Source organism: Falco cherrug, chromosome 20, assembly GCF_023634085.1.
Source record: "Falco cherrug isolate bFalChe1 chromosome 20, bFalChe1.pri, whole genome shotgun sequence".
Lineage (NCBI taxonomy): Eukaryota > Metazoa > Chordata > Aves > Falconiformes > Falconidae > Falco > Falco cherrug.
The window spans coordinates 317,840-336,239 of record NC_073716.1 but is presented as its reverse complement, the minus strand read 5'-3'; the positions used below and the strand labels follow the sequence as shown (position 1 = coordinate 336,239).

At 40.5% G+C, this 18,400-nt stretch overlaps 1 protein-coding gene across 6 annotated transcripts in view; it reads left to right on the top strand.

Moving 5' to 3' along the window:
• Positions 1–18,400, top strand: part of SPOP (speckle type BTB/POZ protein) — a 28,495-nt gene extending 10,095 nt beyond the window's left edge. For all 6 annotated transcript variants that reach the window (XM_055697383.1, XM_055697385.1, XM_027805735.2 and 3 more), the window contains 9 exons: positions 5,407–5,545; positions 5,916–6,037; positions 7,648–7,799; positions 7,916–8,043; positions 11,672–11,849; positions 12,425–12,480; positions 12,940–13,062; positions 16,647–16,789; positions 17,172–18,400. In XM_055697383.1, the coding sequence (XP_055553358.1) occupies positions 5,468–5,545; positions 5,916–6,037; positions 7,648–7,799; positions 7,916–8,043; positions 11,672–11,849; positions 12,425–12,480; positions 12,940–13,062; positions 16,647–16,789; positions 17,172–17,316 (1,125 nt within the window). In that variant the 5' untranslated portion in view covers positions 5,407–5,467 and the 3' untranslated portion in view covers positions 17,317–18,400. The remainder of the gene's footprint in view (positions 1–5,406; positions 5,546–5,915; positions 6,038–7,647; positions 7,800–7,915; positions 8,044–11,671; positions 11,850–12,424; positions 12,481–12,939; positions 13,063–16,646; positions 16,790–17,171) is intronic.

Genomic DNA, 18,400 nt, shown 5'->3' with positions numbered 1-18,400 from the left:
CCATGTGAATGCTTTGCCCAGCATTGCTTTCCTCTGGTATGATGCTGTGTTTAGTATACACGTTCAAATCTGAAAACTTAAGCATTTTATTCATCTGCTAGTTAAACAGCATTGCATCCCATTTTGCTCTTTCTGTTAAGTTGGCTTTTTTTCCCCTTCTTTTTCTTTCTTTACAGCAGTGAATTCAGACCTTCCATTGCCCTTTCCAGGGTTTTGAAGAATGTAGGAAGATACTGGTCTTTTCCTGTGCTTCCATATCTCATGCCCTTGTTTTATTGCTCCAATTATCTTCATCCTGCTCCTTCTCTCTGGGCTGTTCTTGGATAGTCTTTGATACGTTGCTGGTTCAAGAAACAACCACCCCATATTTCGAAACACTTTGTAAAAGGAGTATATTTTTAATAGGCTTCTGTAAGTTATCTTTTGCTGAATAAAACTTACTGCAAATGAATGTACTTGGAAATTTCCAGTGTAAAGTACTGGTTTCTTAAAAGGGAGTTGGTTTATCTTGAGTAGAAATTGGCAGGCTATTTAGCAAAAGTCTAGTAATTTTGAGGCCTCTTCTAGAATTGAGTTAATGTTCCCCACCTCTCTTGGGTCAAGTCTTTGCTGCTCACAGAATATTTTTTGATGATTCCTACAGTAGATGAAGTTTTGAGCTGAGAAGTCTTGGTACAGCAGTTAAGTCAGGAGGTAATTATGAGGACAGAGTAGTAAGGGAACATTTCCTGTGCTTCAAAAAGGTCTGATCTGGCTCAGGTTCTTAGACAAAATGTTCTCATCTGGCAGTGGTTGTGAATGAGGTGAGAATTATTCTTTTTCTTAACTGTAATCTTAGCTATGTCCAGAGACAAGGGCTGTTTGTTATTTATATCGAAGGAAGTGAGAAGCTCACAGGTTGTGTGGGCTAACAGGGGTCTGTAAGATAATATTTTATATTTTGTTTCCTGTGACTTGATATTTATGCTTTTACCTTCAAGTGTGTCCAGGCTTCTCCTGACCAGAGAGAATTTTGATGCCCAAACTATTTACAAAATGTTTTCCTAAAACCTCTGCCTGTGGCACTTTTTAATTCACTCCTAGTTCAGAGATGCCAGCACTGTTAGTGAAGTGTGAAGTGGTGAAGTATTAAGTGTTTATGAACAAATAAACAGCAGGGGTGCCCTGCCAATTTCAGAACTTTACCTTAAGTCAGCTGTGGTTCCTTTTTAAATGCATTTAATACTGGCCCACGCCAGAAGAGCAATTCGGCGTTTGAAGGTGGAACATGGCATGCTTCTAAGCATAAATTTCAGTGACCTTTTATGTGCTTCCCCTGGTGGTGTGCTTGATAAGCAAGGCAAGTGGCAGGTTTTTCCTTACTGGCAATTTTTGCAAAAGACAGTGATCGGTATTACCCGTTTATTCCCATTATGACTTGCTACAGTAGTAAAAGTACCAGTGATGTCACTTGATGACAAGTATTTGACAATTGACTGTTGTATTGAGCTACGTAGGAGTATGTTGGAGTTTAACATCACTTTTTAACTGTATTTAACTGCCTCACAAAGCATCTGTAGAAAGCTTTGACATACCAGACTGAAAGTATGTTCCAAATAGTAGAAAATCTTTAAAATCTAGAAACTTTGAGCCATTTTAAAAGCATAACAAATGACGCGCTATTATGCAGCAATTCTATTAGCACGTTGTCATAACTTTTATTACCACCTGCCTGTCCAGGCCATCTGGGAGGAAAGGATGGAAGATATAAAAGAGACAGGACCATTTAATATCCTCCGAGTAACTGTCAATCTCAAGCTCATGCATTTGTCTTGTCTTTAGACCACAGAAGCTTTCTAAAACTTGTTTGCATATGTAAGATAGAGGTAGTGTTTAGGTGCATCTTAAAACCTTGTTGAAATACAGAAAGTAGTTGCTAACGTTTCAATTTTTGCATCACATGATTATTTTTCTTCCCCATGTATATGGTTGATGGCTACAGCCCTCTGAAGTTTGCTCCTTGGAGGCCAGTGAAAAATAGAGGAATTTAGGATTGACTTCTGCCCTCCATTCAGGAAACCCTTCGATTTTTGTAGGCTGTTCCAACAGGCGTCATGAATGTGCCATTGTAACATAAAAAGCTGTTGTTTTTCTCCTCTTTGCCTCCTCGTTAATCCCTCATTTTCATGCCATAAAGGGAGGTGTTACCACTAAATTTACCCATTTGTCTTTAAGGAGCACCCTCTGGAGTCTTTTAACTGTGTAATTACCTTTAGTGTTAAACCACTTCTCTAATGTGTGTGTGTAAGAGATACTGAATTGCTTCAGTTTACCTGGAAGTAGAGGTCGTCTTACATAAAACTGTTTATTGTTGATCCATACCTTATGTGGAAATCTGTTCCTTAGGCAAACTGTTCTGGAACTGTTATGTGTAATTTTGAAGCCAGGCAAGGAGAGCAGCTTTGTGGCCTCACAGGCACTGGGAGGATGCTGATCAGACACTGCTGCTGCTGACTTTCCAGCCATTCCTCACATGTTGCTACAGGGTGTCTTGGCCGTGCCCAAAATCCCTCGTAGGAGCAGGACTGCGTAGTTTGTTGTGGCTTGAGGTTGAATTCACATCTCCATTTTGGCCATGTATGTAAGGAGATGGATGGAAGGCCATAGTATTATCATTTCAGAGAACTCAAAAGTTATTTTAAGCCAAGCTAATTTTATGTATTTTCTTCATCCCTTTAATGGTTCTTAACTAAAAGTTGCATTGTTTCTCACTCTGCATAAGGAACTATCTTAAAAGAGATAGGAACACTTTTGCAAGTACTTTGAGTAAAAAGGTGTTAGTTAAAAACTATAATCACTGAAACTAAGTAGTTTTAACAACAAACCACAAAAAAAATCAATTTCATGTCCCAATCGTGTTTTGTTTATTCATTGTGCTTTCTTCTGGTCAAACCTTTTCATTGGGGTTAGCATCTTGTTGCTTAGTGAGCAGACAGGTTGCTGTCAGTGAGATGAGCTTCAGACAGAAACTTCATCCTTTCCCTGGTTGCTTATTCTCCTCTCACCAGTTTGTGTCCCAGTTGTTTTGCCTGTGCTATAAAACAGATCACTGGAATAATGTAGATTAAAAATGGCTGTGAATGTAACAATGCAGCAGCCTGGGTGGAGTTGAGCAGTGCTTCTCTGAACCCCGAGGGGAAGGAAAGAGCTTGGTTCTCTCCTGACCGTAGACTGAAACCAGCAAAAAGGCGATTTTTCACCCAGCCATGGAGAGGAGGAAGTGTGCTTGTGTTGGAATTTCAGGTTATATCTGTGCCCCAAAGATGTGTGACTGGAGACAGTCAAAGATGTGTGACTGGAGACAGTCAAGTGATGATGTTCTTGGGAGGCAAGACTGAATGTTGCCCATGGAAGGGCGATTAGCTCAGTATTCAAAGTACTGTCTGCTAATTTTGGCTTAATTTGAATGACATGGAGTGGAACAATTGAACTTCTTTGAAGGAATTGTGGTAATTTTAAGTTTAATGTAGTAAAACCTGCAGCAAGTACCTGAAGTGCATGTTGATGTCCCTTTTTGAAATGCTGATTTTAAAATCAGCATCTTAAAACATTCTTTTTTCTCCTCATTCCACCTACACAGCACAAACTGTGAATGCAAGAAGTTTGTAAAGCAGTTTGATCTGAGAGCACTTGGTTTTAGGTTCATGCTAGTTGCCTGCAGTGGAGATCTTAAGAGTTAGTTGTTTGCCCCTGAGCTTTGCTCCAGGAAATAAATTTCCATCGAGATAAGCGTGCATCTCTGCAGGGTTAGATGCTTATTTCTTAGCTCCTGATAGCCAGTATCTCTTTTTCAGTGTTTACTTGGCCTCACTGGTGCTTTTTTAAAGAAAATTAAACCTGAAAAAAAAACCCACTGTTGTTTTACGGTTACCTAATACCGGTGTACCGGTATTTCCAGGTACTGTCTGAAGGTGCATACAGCTCCAAACCGAAGTGCACAAGCCGTAGGCTGGAGTGGAGGCTGATGCGAGCCTTGCTGGGAAGAGGTCTTGTCTGCAGCTGGAGCCTGCATTCAAATCCAGACCTACCCTGCAACTGCACTTGAAGGCTCCAAATTATATCGATAGCAGTTTGGGAGGAATTATGTGCCTATATGTTGATGTGTTTATTGTGAACATTCTCCTGTTGTTTTGAGGTGTGGGATTTTTAGGTATATATTCTCTGTGCTTTCCACCATTTCCTTTCAACAACTAATGACTCAGCCTTCCTCAAGAGGTGAGCCTGTGCTTTACTTCCACCCAACCCCCCCCAACCCCCCCCCCCCCCCCCCCCCCCGCAACAAACCTCATTATCAGCCTTTGTATTTATAGCAATTCATGCTGCAAGATAACGATTTTATGTCTTTTACTCACCCTTTTTTTATCCTTCTGAGGACAAAACAGCAATGGAGTTCTTGTGGTTCACTGTCCTGTGCAGTTCGGAGGAAGGCAGATAAATACCACCTGTGAAACAGAAAGTGTTTAGCAGGAGGCTAAACTGTAAGGCATGTGTGATGCTTTTATATGTCAGAGTTACAAATCCTAGTTTCCAGTTCATCTTGGAAGATATTTTGTGTATCTGCCTTGGGGATCAGGACTCAGAAGTCAGAGATGGGTTAATTATTTTGTTTTAAAACCTCCCTTCTGATAACTAAGTGCCTGTTTTATCAGTTGTGTCTGTGTAGTCATTCAGACGTGTTGCAGTGGTTTTAACCCTGTATGTTCTCTGCAAATTACAGTTTGACTTGGCACTTACGCTAGTGAAGTTCTCACCTTCTATAAAGGCAATGAGAATTTCATCTGGCCTGAGGGATTCAGTTTGAAGTAGAGAAATCATTACCAACACCTTCCCTAATATAAGTCTTTAGGAGAAGGTTTAAGCTATAGGGAATTATTCTGTTGATGTTACTGGGAGTCATTCTGAATCTAGGATTTTCTTTTGCTGTTGAGTTAGGGTTGTGTGTTGCTACTTGTAGCTTTTTCACATTAAGAACTGCATTTGTTAAATCTAATCTCTGAATAGTCTGAGAATCTCAAAATTAAAAATAGGGAGTAAGTAGTGGGTTGAAATGGTGGCCTCAGGGTAAAGTAGTAAATCCCAAATCAAGTGGGGAGTCTCCTGTTTGAGTCTTGGACTCCTTGAAGGAGATCATATGCTAGGCTTATTCCCACAAGGAGCTGCATGTTGAAAGAATGAGTGGAGGTTGTGTATCTCCTCTTCAGAAAACACGGTTGCACTTTGTGTAACAACATATTTTGAAGGTGCATGGGGAGAGAGAGAAAGCATGATGGCTTTAACTTGTGTCCCATGAGACTTAACAGCACTCCTGACATTTTTTTCTCTTATGTTCTTAGTTTTGGGTTTTTTTTATCTTTTTGGGACTGACAGGGTGAAGATTATATATTTCTTCTGCTGAGTTGTGAAATTCTGTTTAATCTTCAAACTGGCGATGTCAAGGGTGCCGAGTCCTCCTCCTCCGGCAGAAATGTCGAGTGGACCTGTAGCAGAGAGCTGGTGCTACACTCAGGTAAGGCTACACTGTGCTGAGATTTTCTTGAGATAACACAGTTAGAACCTGTGGTAAGAAATTTATTCAAAACAAGTTTAAAGTCTGGGGTTTCAGACAATGTCATGCTTGCTACAGTGAGTGTTCACAAAGGCAACAGTCAAATGTTGCTTTCTGCCGTTGGAGGAACTTTGGAGGAGGCAACTGGGGAAGTTGGAGTGTTCCAGCTGTCACTGCCAGCCATTTCCAGACTCTGTTGTCTTATGCTTGGGGGTTATTTGTCACGTAAAACACTCAGTAAAACTTCCAGGTTTTTGAGTTTTGCCTTTAAGATGGCTGGTATGAATGAGCATGAATGACCCTAAACCAGATTATTATCCTCTGTTTTAAGATCAAGGTGGTGAAGTTTTCCTACATGTGGACCATAAACAACTTTAGCTTCTGCCGAGAAGAAATGGGTGAGGTCATCAAAAGCTCAACATTTTCATCTGGAGCCAATGATAAGCTCAAATGGTAAGAAATAGAGCAGAGAGGTTCACCCTGTTTGTACAACTGTGTGAAAGAATTTGGGGTTCTATAACAGAGGAAATCTCTAAAAAACCTACTTGTACTGCACACAAGTTCTTGCTTCCTTGCATGTACAGCATATGCACTGGGAGAGCTATTGCTTCAGCACAATTGTTGGGCACACAAAACAAATGTTGAGGATCTGGCTGTTTGCAGTGTTTCTCTGATAATGGAAACATCTGGAGTAATAGAAGCCATCACTGGAAGGGAGACTACTTCCTGCCTTGAAGCAGAGATGTGCTGTGGAGGATTATTAATGTCTTAAGCTTGGGGGTTTTTTGACTGATGTTTACCTTAACTGGCTGAGTATACTTAGCCAGCATATTCAAGCGCTATTTCAGCCTCCCAGTTTCAGTCCCTAATACTCCATGTTGTTAAAAAGATAATTTTTGCCTGCACTCTAAATCCTGCAATTTAAGACTATTGCTACTGTATTACTTTCCTCTTTATGACAGCTTTTTGTGAATTTGAAGACTTAACACAGAGGTGATCAAATTAATGATGTCCTGTAACTCCTTCTACCCAGGAGTTCCTGCTTCTTAAAGATGACAATATTTTTGCCCTTTTCCTTTCCTTTGAAACCTTTATCTCCCCTGAGTTCTCATGTAATAGCCAGTAACTCAGAGTGGACTTTGGTAGAATGTGTATCTTCTGTGAGTTGTCTGACCTGGTAGATCCATGGACACCTGGTCCTCGTTTTATTCCTTGTTGCTGATATTGTTTTAGCATATTTTTTTTCCAAACCTCCTTAGGACAGAATGCAGCAAATCAGCCACTAAATTTAGTGTGTGCATATGTGATACAACTTGTGTTCCCTTCCTTTGGGTGGCAGACGCGTGCTTTCCTTGGAGTGCTTTTTGTGATTAAATTACCTACCTTTATAACCTTTGCTAGTCAGATCTCATTCTAATGTCTAGATCTTTCTGATCTTTGGTGGTAGTGTTGTGTGTTTCAGCTGTTAGTCATTTGGCCTAGTTTTTGCTGTCAAGTTTCAGGTCATGGAAGTGCTTACGAGTTAGCCTGTTCCTGCACTTACTACCTTTTCTTCACACAGGAGTAGTTTTCTCTTGCCCTAGTATTAAACGTTTTTGAGAAACTACCAGCTTTCCAGAAATCAGTTTTTCTCTTCAGTTGCTTCCTGTGGAGTTTTACCTACTATTTCTCTGGATTTGTTGCACTGCCTCAAATCCATTGCCTCCATTCTACTATTTCTTTCACTTTCCTTTTGTGAAAGTTGTCATTGAAGGTGCTCTACAGTAATTTAAACCATGCACACACACACATATACCCTCTTTTCCCCTGTATTTTTTTGAAGTGGTTTGCTTGTGGTTAGTGCCTGTGTATTATGACCTGGCTTGAAGGCGTAGCATAAGGCTGACTGTAACATACAGTTCTACTCTATTTACCTATCTATTATTTCCTTGTGGTTCAGTGGCTGTTAAACAAACTTGTTGTACATTTTATTGTGAAAATCCTACAATGCCCTTTCTTTGAAAGCTGTGAATGACCTGCCAAAAACTGTTCCTGACATCTCATTCAGATGCCTGCTTCTACAGGTGTTTACGTGTGAACCCTAAAGGCTTGGATGAAGAAAGTAAAGATTATCTATCCCTTTATCTGTTGCTGGTGAGCTGTCCAAAAAGTGAAGTTCGAGCAAAGTTCAAATTCTCCATCCTGAATGCTAAAGGAGAAGAAACAAAAGCAATGGGTGTGTAAAAACGGTGTAAAAACTCTTTCTGTCTGATGGGGTCAGTTGTTTGTCTATTGCCGTTTGATCAAGCGAGTCACTTGGCTGGTATTTGAAGCACAACATCTTTCTTTCAGAGAGCCAGCGAGCATATCGATTTGTACAAGGCAAGGACTGGGGGTTCAAAAAATTTATTAGAAGAGACTTTCTTTTGGATGAGGCCAATGGACTTCTTCCAGATGACAAACTCACTCTCTTCTGCGAGGTAAGTCTTCCTGTACAACTGAAAGAATAGCAGTTCCATTAGCCTCAGGTAGATGTGACCTTGTCTTTTGTCCTTTCTTTTAAGGAGTCAGAGGTGTCAGGAAAAGTACTGGATGTTTATATGGCACTTAAATTTTTATTTGTGTGTGTGCGTGCACACACCTGTGTGGCTGATGGCTTTTTCTGTGTGATTCATCACGTTTCACTTCCATTTATTTTTTATTACTTTGTATTTGTCTTTTACCTGTGATGATGATAGGAATTAAGCATGTTTGATTATCTTTTCCCTTCTGGTTTAGTGTTCACATCCATCTGTTTGTACTCCTTAATTTGAAACTCACTTGGGATAATAACCAACACTAGTTCTGTAGTGGAAACTGGCCTGCCTGTTACTTGTCTACTGAATAAAGAAGTGTTTTCTTTATTTTCCTAGGTGTGTCTATATAGCCAACAAAAAGAAAAAATTAAACATTTAAGAGAAAGGAATTTTACAGTAACCGCAATTTTCTGTTCATTGTGTTTTTCTACAGCTGCTTACAAAATTATTTCACTAAGAGGAATTTCAGACAAAGAGGCAGACAGTTATTTCTAAAACTAGATACTTAAGTTCAGAAACCTTAATGAGTGAATTCAAACTCTCTTAATTTAGTGTCTTCAGAGCTTCTGCAGTCTTACTTCCATTGTCTTCTTTTAACTGTAAAATACATCCTATAGCTGTGACTTTTGCCGGAAGGACAGGTAGGATGAGTTGTCCTCTCTTTGGATCTCCTGCAGTGTTTTATGGGAGTCTTTTTTTCTTTTGCTGTGTTTTCTTTCAGGAGTAAAAGAAATGCTTCAGTCAAAATTGTTTGACTGCTGGGGTTTTGGGTTTTTTGTTTTGTTTTGGGTTTGCGTTGGTGGGGTGGTTTTTTTCAGTTTTGTTTGGCCATCATAAGCATGCACATTTAACAGATATCTCCTAAAGCATGTGTATTCAGTCAGTAACAGACATTGTCATGGAGGGAGCCCTTCCTTTAACGATTGTAGTAATATGGGAGGAGAAGAGGGCAGTTATCTTGGATAACATCTCTGTAGGTCTGGTAGGTAGTTTCCTTCATGATAGAAGAGCCAGAAAACTTAAAATCGTGGAGCAAAACTCAAAAATTAATGTCTGAGAAGGGAATTCGTGAGGTCCAGTGCAGATAAACCTGAGATCCACCAGTAGTCTTGGCAACTAGTACTACATCAAGTCACTCCACTCTTTACTGAATTACTCCCTTCAAAAGCTTCAGCTCAGTGTTTTTGTTTGTTCTGAATGAAGAAAAAAACTTGCTGGCTTCACCTGGCCTTGACAGCTGTTCTCCCAGTTTGTTCTACCAGTGTAGCATGTAAGAAATCTTAAGCTTAGTAGTATCAGAGGGGAATGTTTTGTTGTCTGGAAACAGTCTGGTGAGAACTTTCAACAGTTTGGTTTGGGGTTCCCCCACCACCACCTTTTTTTTTTTTTTTTTTTTTCCTTTCTTTTTTCTTTCTTTTTTCCTTTTTCTTCCCTGAGCTTATAAGTCTCTTGGTGTGTAACCCGGTGTGCCATATCTCTCCTAATGCTTCCCTACTGGCCACAGGTGCCAAGTGATGCTTCTCACATCTGTACTTTCAGCAAGCATGTTTTATGTGTAGAAACTCTCTAAGGCATTAGCAATACTGGATGTTGAGATGCTTTATGTTGGAGTTTTCTGTAGACCTGAAGGTTGCTGAATGTCTCTGCTGCACCTTCTCATTGCTTTAATAAAATCAAAAGGAAAAAGCCTTTTGCTCTCTGCTCATGTCTGATGCTGAACATGGATAATGTCTTGCTGAAAATGCCATTAAGGCAGAGAATGATGTTCCTTGTCAAGCATTTCCTATGTGACTTCATATAGTTGTCGGTTTGGGGATTTTTCAACCTCAGTTTTGCAGGCTGTTCATATCCCAGCTGCATTACTTTTTGCTGTTTAAATTATATTCCAACATCATAGGCAAATATCATTCCACTAAATCTCTAAGAAGAATGGTTTTACCAAAGTTATGGCAATAGCTCTCTTCTGAGCCAGGCAGTGTTGGTTCCCTTGCTAAGATGTTGACTTTACCTATTTTGACCTCTAAGGCTGGTCACCACTCAGTATCTACAAGTCTAAACTTCTGTAAAAAGTCATGTGATAGATTTTTGTGTCAGTAACATGACTTCCTTTCATATATGAAGAGGATTTGTTGATTGAGACACAGTTTGGAAGTCTTTTTTGGCTGGTCTGTAATCAGTGTTGGATTCCAGCAAGGGATCTACATCTTAGAATTCAATTTTAATGAATCTGAGTTTTCATCTATCCTTGAGTCGGTGTTGCTGATCTACATGTCACAGGGCAAAAAGTTGATATAACTGTCAAATTAATGACAAAGAATATTAGCTTCCTCATATTTGCTCTGGCTAATCGTTAGTGCCCTTTGTCAAGCAGCATCTGGTATTTGAGTTTGAGTGTTGTATAGTTTGTACAAGATGTGGCTGCCATCAGAAACCCACTGGAGGTTTCTCAAGAGTTTGGGGTATGTGCTGTCAGCATGTTTTTCCCTTAGAAGATGCTTCTGTCATCTCATTTCATAATACACTACTTTGACGTAACTGTGAAGCTTCCTTTGCTGCCCATTGTTCTTTGGCCATTGCTTATTAGTAGAACGGAAATTTAACTTGGACTTGACAGCAGATCCAGGAAGGAGTTTCATCTATGTTTTCCTGTCAGTCAGCTTCTTCCTTTATGCTTTGTTTTAGTGGGGTGGTGTTAGTTACTCTGATCTCTCCTAATTGGAGTCTGCTGTAGAAGGCTGTGATTTACTGCATGTTTAACATAAGGGTTTGGTGCTGAATAGTCTTTTAACTGTTCCCTTTGTGTAGATTATTCATCAGCTGGTATGGCTACCTGTGGTCCCTAACCATGTCTGCTTTAGAGCAGGTGATAAGGAATCTCTCTGCCTTTCCCAAATCCTCCTAATTACTTGACAAAAAGCTGCTTTTTAAAACTTACTGTTTAGTTTGGGCTTTTTTATTTTATTTTGTAATGTGATTGAAGTGTTGAACTACTAATAAATTTAGAAGCAGAAGCAGCAAGATATTTGAGGGGTCAGACACTGCCTTTGCATACATGTATGGATGGGATGCAGTGCTTGGTTATAGAAGCTCTGCATATACTTCATTTTCATTTGTACTGCTGTCTGTATTGCATTATTGATTGGGGAGGGTTTCAGAGCGTTGATAGAAGGGAAGAACTAGGTCAGATATGGTGTCTGTAAAAGCAGAAAAAGAAGGTTCCACTTCCTTAAGAAAGCATCTAATAAAGTTATGATTAAATTGCATAGAGGTGCTGTTAATGTGGGATTGAGAAGAAAATCTACTGGTGTGATTTAGGACTTGGGATGGGCACTAAGGCAGGGTAGAAAGGATGCTTTAAAAATGGAGGTATTTTTAATCATACAGTGATTCTGCAGTGATTCTGCTTGGGAGGTGTGGGTTTTGCTTTGCATTTCCCTTCACCTGCCCTGGAAACAAAAACTTCCTGTAGGGAGTTTAGTTTTTCCAGTGCATGTTTGAGTTTTTGGGTTGTTTGCTCTCACTTCCCCTCCAGGTGAGCGTGGTACAGGACTCTGTCAATATCTCTGGCCAGAACACTATGAACATGGTGAAGGTACCAGAGTGCCGCTTGGCAGATGAGTTGGGAGGACTCTGGGAGAATTCACGCTTCACGGACTGCTGCCTGTGTGTTGCGGGCCAGGAGTTCCAGGCTCACAAAGCCATACTGGCAGGTTGGTATTGAGCTGGATGGGCCTTAGTAGGATAGGAGACAACAGCCTCATGGCAGGTGGATTTATTTTGAGCTACTTTGTCTTTAAAGGAGGCTTCTGCAGCTCTTTTAACTGCAGAGTTGTAGTGCAAGATTGTTTTGTGAACTGTTACAGGTAGAGAAGAAATACCTACTTAGTTTTTAATTGCCTGTGTCCTCCTATGGCAAGGATGGTAGGAGAATTTTTTTGTGGCTGTAGTGTACTAGAATGTATTCCTAAAGTATTTGTAAGCAGAAGTTAGCACGTTTCCGGAGGAACACTTTCTTGTAAAGAAACATACCTTACCACCCATGTCCTTTCAACCAAGGCTGAAGAGTACGTAATAAATTCTCCCATACCCAGTTTGAAGCTATGTCAGCCACAATGTCACAACCTGTACTTCTTTACTAGTTGTACCCAATTTGCCCTGTCTGCTATAGGAGAATTTTTCCTGCATTAAGTATCTGGACAGGTGTTGTGTTGGCAGGCTACACTTAGCTCCTCCTGAAGAGTAAAAGAGCATCTCTAACTGTGTTTTATTTTCCTCGCTGCCGTAGCACGTTCCCCAGTTTTCAGCGCCATGTTTGAGCATGAGATGGAGGAGAGTAAAAAGGTAAGTTCCTGAAGGAAGAACAACTTCTCCAGCTAGGTGCATAGCTCTCTAGTCAACTCTTAGCATCACGGGTCAGATAACTTTCTTAGGTAGTCTTTGTGACTATTGTCACCTTTTAACTGTTTTTCTCACACTAGTTGCAGGTCTCTGCTTCAGCTGTCCTGAAGGGAGGAAGAAAGGGATCAAGGAGGCAATTGTTACCTTTGTTACTCTTGGGGAAGGAGACTGGGGTAGGATAGGGACAAGTAGAGAATGTGAAATTCAACTTAGAATTCTTCCTACTCCGTCCACATCTTTTTCTTGGGGTTGTTTTTTTGTTGGGGTTTTTTTTTGCAAATAGTACACATTCTAAATAGTTTGTCTCTGTAGCAAATTTCTGAAGATTGAAAGAACTTGGGTAGAAGGAAGCCTCTTATCTTCTTGTCAGGATCTTAATTAGCTTCATTTTTCTGATAACAGAATCGGGTTGAAATCAATGATGTGGAGCCCGAAGTTTTTAAGGAAATGATGTGCTTTATTTACACGGGGAAGGCACCAAATCTTGACAAAATGGCCGATGACTTGCTGGCAGCTGCTGACAAGGTACAGTTGGGATTTATGGGTGTTCAGAGAACCAGGACTGACATGCACCTTGCTTTACACAGTGTTCGTTGGAGATTGCTGCAGTAAGCTTTTCATGTGATCATTGTGGTTGGGCAGTTTCTTTGAATTGGTTGTAACTTACAGGTAAATCTGGATGTGGTATAAAATACTTACAAGACAGGATATACATACAAGATAGCTATAGCTGTATAGATACATGTGTTAACATACAACAATCAGGAATTTCTGTCTCTACTGCTCATTTTTAAGCATTTTAAAATTTCAGAGAACATCAGAATAAGAGCTGGGGGTGAAAAGAAAATTTCAAGGTGGACCTGGCGATATTTTTTCAGTGTGATTATTACCAAATCTCAAAAGTAGTGTTCTGTCTTGGCAAACAGGGCGTGCTTCTCCTCCCGATCTGGCTGGTATCAGCAGCTTCAAGAGATGCTCTAAAGTGATGGATAGACAAGAGTGGCAAGGTCCTGTTGTTTATTTTCTTTTTGCAGTGGCAGTCCCTGCTGTTTATGGAGAGAAGGGGTTCACTGGAGGAAGCCCTGTTGCCTAACCCATCTGTGGCTTTGCAGGGTCCTTGCCAGGGAGGTGTCGGGGATGGTCTAACTGGAAGGCTGCTGGAAGTCTCCATGTAGCAGGCGCAGCGCTGTGGCCTTGCCCGCCAGCCAGCCTCTGCCTCCTTCCTTTTGCAGCACCAAGGACAGAAGAGAGTGCTCTGCTGGTTAGCGAGCCATATTAACCAGTGAAAATTCTTAATATATAACCAAAATTTTATTTCCTTTTTCTTTTTTCTCTTAAAAGTGAATTTAGTGCTGGTGAAAGATGCCAGTTTGACAGCACTGGAGACTAAAGTCCTGAATTTATCCATCGAACAGGTTCAGCACGGGTAGAAGCAGTGCAAGAGTCTCCACACTGCCCTGCCAATGTGCCTCAACTCTGACCTGGAGGGACCACCTCTAGGGGTGAGAGCGTAGTTCAGTCTCCATGCTTCTTCAGTCCTTGGATTCTCTTGTGGGTGCCAGTTAGGGTGGTGGATTTTAAGATGTGGATGCATGTAACCTTGTTCCACGCAACCACCACACGGCCATCAAATTCCCTGTCACTGGCGGACCTGGGCTTCATCAAAAATGCTGATTTTAGAGGTGAAATGCTCCATATGCCATTATTAGGCCACTGCAACTAGAATTAAAATGGGAAATAATGCAAGGAGATTCTTGGCCTGATTATAATCATTGCCACATATTGATTGAGAGCTCACATCCCATCTTTAACTGAGACAAGTGTAAGTAAGAAGCAGTACATTAAGGACAGAGTAGGCTTTAACTTTGAGTTTCCTGGCTTTTAATGTAGAGTTTTTTTCCTTTTAAACTCATTGTGTGTCTCTTAAAAGCAGAAATAAAAAATCTTTCATGAAAGCACATAAAACATCTAATATTTACTCAAGAGACTGAAATGGCTTCTTGTGAGTTCCTCCTGTCTCTTGGGGAAAATATGTAATTAGACCAAAACCAAAACAAAGCACGTCTTCTCAACCCAGGAGATACTATTTCAGCCTCTTGGGTAAGTATGCTGTTAGGTTGGGTGTTTGGGTTTTTATTTTAAGTGTAATTAAGAAAGGGGGGAAGGGGAAATCTTGGTACCTGAGAGACCGGAATGGCTACTTTTGCCCAACTATGGAATTAGAAATGGAGCTATTTGTAGTGAAAATCAAAATAAAAATTATACATCCATGGAGGAGAATATTCAATTTACAAAAGGAGAAATTTTAGCTTGAAATGCAGCAAACAAGGCTTACTGACAGACAATAATAAAAACTAATGGATTGCCCCTCATTTGAAACTGTTTTATTTATTGATACAGATGAAGGAAGTGAATGATTTGCCTTCTCAGATGTTCTGGTGGGAGAAAACTGTCTTGGTTATGAGTGCTATGCCTCAATTGAAATAAGTATTATCACAACCTTAAGTGAAAATTTTTTTCAATAATCTGAAATTATTCATTCAAATTAAACATAATGGGATGAAAATCTCAATCAGACTATAAAATCTATAGTAATAGTGCTTATCCTATGGCAAGTGCTCCCATCGTCATGCAAATGAGCTTGTTACCAGCTCTCTGTTCAGGTTGACAGAGCGAGCAGTGCTTACAAATCCAGTATCTTCCAAATGCAGCCTCACATACTCAGGAACTTGTACATCATGTCATCTCTTAAGTTGTCCAAAAAAGCCTTATAAACAGTATGAAAGATACTCTCAAATGCAGTTATCTGTCAGATTAAACAAACAAAAAAACCCAAAATACTTTATTTTTTAGAAATATCACTGAATTTGAAGTCGTAACATGAAGAAGACTTAACTCTGTTTAGTCTTTAGGACAGTTTATGTAGTGCTAGTATTACTACTCCTGTAAGAACTGCATTAGAATTGACTGCTTTCCTACTCCCTGTGAATTGTAATCATGGGATCTAGAATATTCAGAACTACTCATTTTGTCTCACCCAGAGAACTGCAAACCCCATAATCACATCACACGTACCAAGATTTTCAGAAGTACCTCAGTTCCCAGCAATGATGATCTAGAAGACTGGGCTTTGGGGTTTGGATTTCATTTCATTCACTGATAGTGAGTGGCTTACAGTTTCTGAGAACTGACCTTTTTGAAGTCTGCCTGAGACCACTGTGGTGCTTTTGAAAATCTTGCCGGTGTATCCATATTTCAATACTGTCTCAAGTGCTGCAGGAAGTAGAGTGTGAAATTTATGAGACAGCACTCTTCTTCTAAGCATACTGCAAATTTCTTAGAATTTCGCAAACCATTGACATGGCCCAACCCTGTGGATCTAAAAAACGTTGAGGCAAATGCACAATTGAATGGTAGAAGCTCTTAGACTGAGAATGTGACATTAGAATAGAGCTTTTGCCAGGTCATTACAGACATACTGTGATGTTTCATTTCCAGCTGGATAGCCGCAAGAAATCGGGGGCATTTGTTTAACATTCTAGTATTAAACTAGTAGCATTTACTTGAGCAAGGTTGGTGTTAATGTACAGGTCATTAATGGCAAAGAAATTGAGTGAAAACTGCCTAAACATTGCTGGAACACCTATGGAGCATTCGCTGTTAGGTCTTCCCACTGAACCCAGGTAATACTGTCATGTAGCAATAGAGTGAGAATAAAGATTTGGCTTCAGCATTCTGTGCCTTGAAGTAACTGAGGTAGTAAGTATTCCAGGTGACCTGAAATTCTCATTTCAAAGCATGAGCACAGCACCAGTAAACCTGTAACACAAGAAGGCCAGGATGAGAGTTATGGTGGGTATATTTCCTCTCCATTGCTTTCCTCAGGGTGGGTACATCGTGAGTCTCCTTTTTTTTTTTTTTTTCCCTCCGCTTTTTTTGCTGTTTACTACTTTGAGTACAGTTCAGATGCATATAGCAAAGCAAAGAAGTCTGTTCAGCGTAATAGAGTAGTTTGTTACTGAACAGTGAAGGAGCACAAGTAAGGCTTCACATCAGGCATGATTAGGTGTTTTCTTCTTTGTAACTGTACTTTGGCTTGTATTTTGCAGTATGCTCTAGAACGTCTGAAGGTGATGTGTGAGGATGCACTGTGCAGTAACCTGTCTGTGGAAAATGCAGCAGAGATCCTCATTCTAGCTGACCTACATAGTGCTGATCAACTAAAAACTCAAGCAGTGGACTTCATTAACTAGTGAGTTTATTTTGTTCCAGGATGCAGCAAGTCTAGGGGAAGGCATTATTAGCAATAGGGTTCTCTGCCCTTTTTGTATTGATTTAAGATACTTCTGTGCTGAGTAGTCAGGGTAGATGAGCATTGTGTTCCTGCTGTCCTCCACCAGGGATCATGTATGTCTTGAGCTTTTCATCCTTAAGATGAAGGACTGCCCAGCATACAGTTGTGCCAGCAGAGCCAAAGCTTGCTGTCTTTGCAGAAGATGCCTAACATACATCCAGGGTGGTCCTAAGACAGTACACTAAAAATGTTGTGCTTCTTGAGCATGTGGAAAGAATCTATTTAGTTAATGCTTTTTATCTCCAGTTGGTAACTTCAGATGTTCTTTCTTTATTTCTAGTCATGCTTCTGACGTCATGGAGACATCAGGCTGGAAGTCTATGGTAGTGTCGCATCCCCATTTGGTGGCTGAGGCATATCGCTCATTGGCTTCTGCACAGTGTCCCTTTCTGGGACCTCCACGTAAACGACTGAAGCAATCCTAAAGTTCTGTCTGTCACACCACCCCATGTTTTTCTGGAAGCAGCATCAGCTGTTGCTGCTGTAACCTTGACCACCAGGTAGACAGCGAAATCTGTGGAGCTTTTACTCTGTTGTTGGGGGGAAGAGACTGCTTCGTGACACCCAGACTTTTTAAAACAGCACCAAGTAACTTGGGGAGAGGGGGGAGGGTGGGCCTGGGGCTCTGGGGCTGTTCAACCTAATGAATCCCTGTCGCTGCATCGTCTGTGTGTTCCCTTCGACTTGGCTGAGTCAATTAAGTACAGGGTTCGGTTTAGGCACCAACCCAAGTCGGAACAACCCAGTAGTGGTACTGGGGAAGACAACATCTCTGCGTCTGGCAGCACAGAACAAATCGTCAGATGCCTGGAGCAAGAGGACATTTTAGTGTTGGAGGGTTAAAAAGAATTTCCAGTGAGGTTCTGGAGAGGAAGTACCTGATGGGAGCTCCAGTAGTATTTATGTCAAAAAAAGAGAATTTAAGTCCTTCCAGCTGAGCTAAAAACTGGACGTTTGTGTAACTCCTTATTGCCATCCAGCAACAAGAAGATCAGTTTCTCTGTTAGTAGCACTTGTATGTTAATTGAAAAGAAAAAAAAAAAAAAAAGAAAAAAACCCCTACCTTTTATAACATGACAGGTTGAAGTGAAAGGGGACAGCGTAAGGTTGTGTGTTCTGGAGGGTGTGAATAGACTGAAGGCAGCCTTTGGCAAGTCTGTATTGGTTTTGAGAGGACTAGAAAATCCTTGATCTGGAGCGTGCTGTCTGACAAGAACAACGGTTACTGTTTTTAGATATTGTGGGAAATGTTTTTGGCATTTTTCCCTGCTTTATTTCCATCCTCCCCCTTTTTAAAAAAAAAAAGAGAAATTTTATTGTTCATGAACGCTGCGTTAAAAGTTCCTGTCCTGAGTTGCTAAATGACTCTTAACTGTTTGTACCTGACTTGCCGACTGTATAGGAGCCAGTCCTGTTCCTTTCTATTAGTCACTCTTCTTACAGGGAAGAAGTTTCAAAATAGCTGGTAACTTTTTTCTTTTTGAAAATATAAATAATTACTATTTTGTA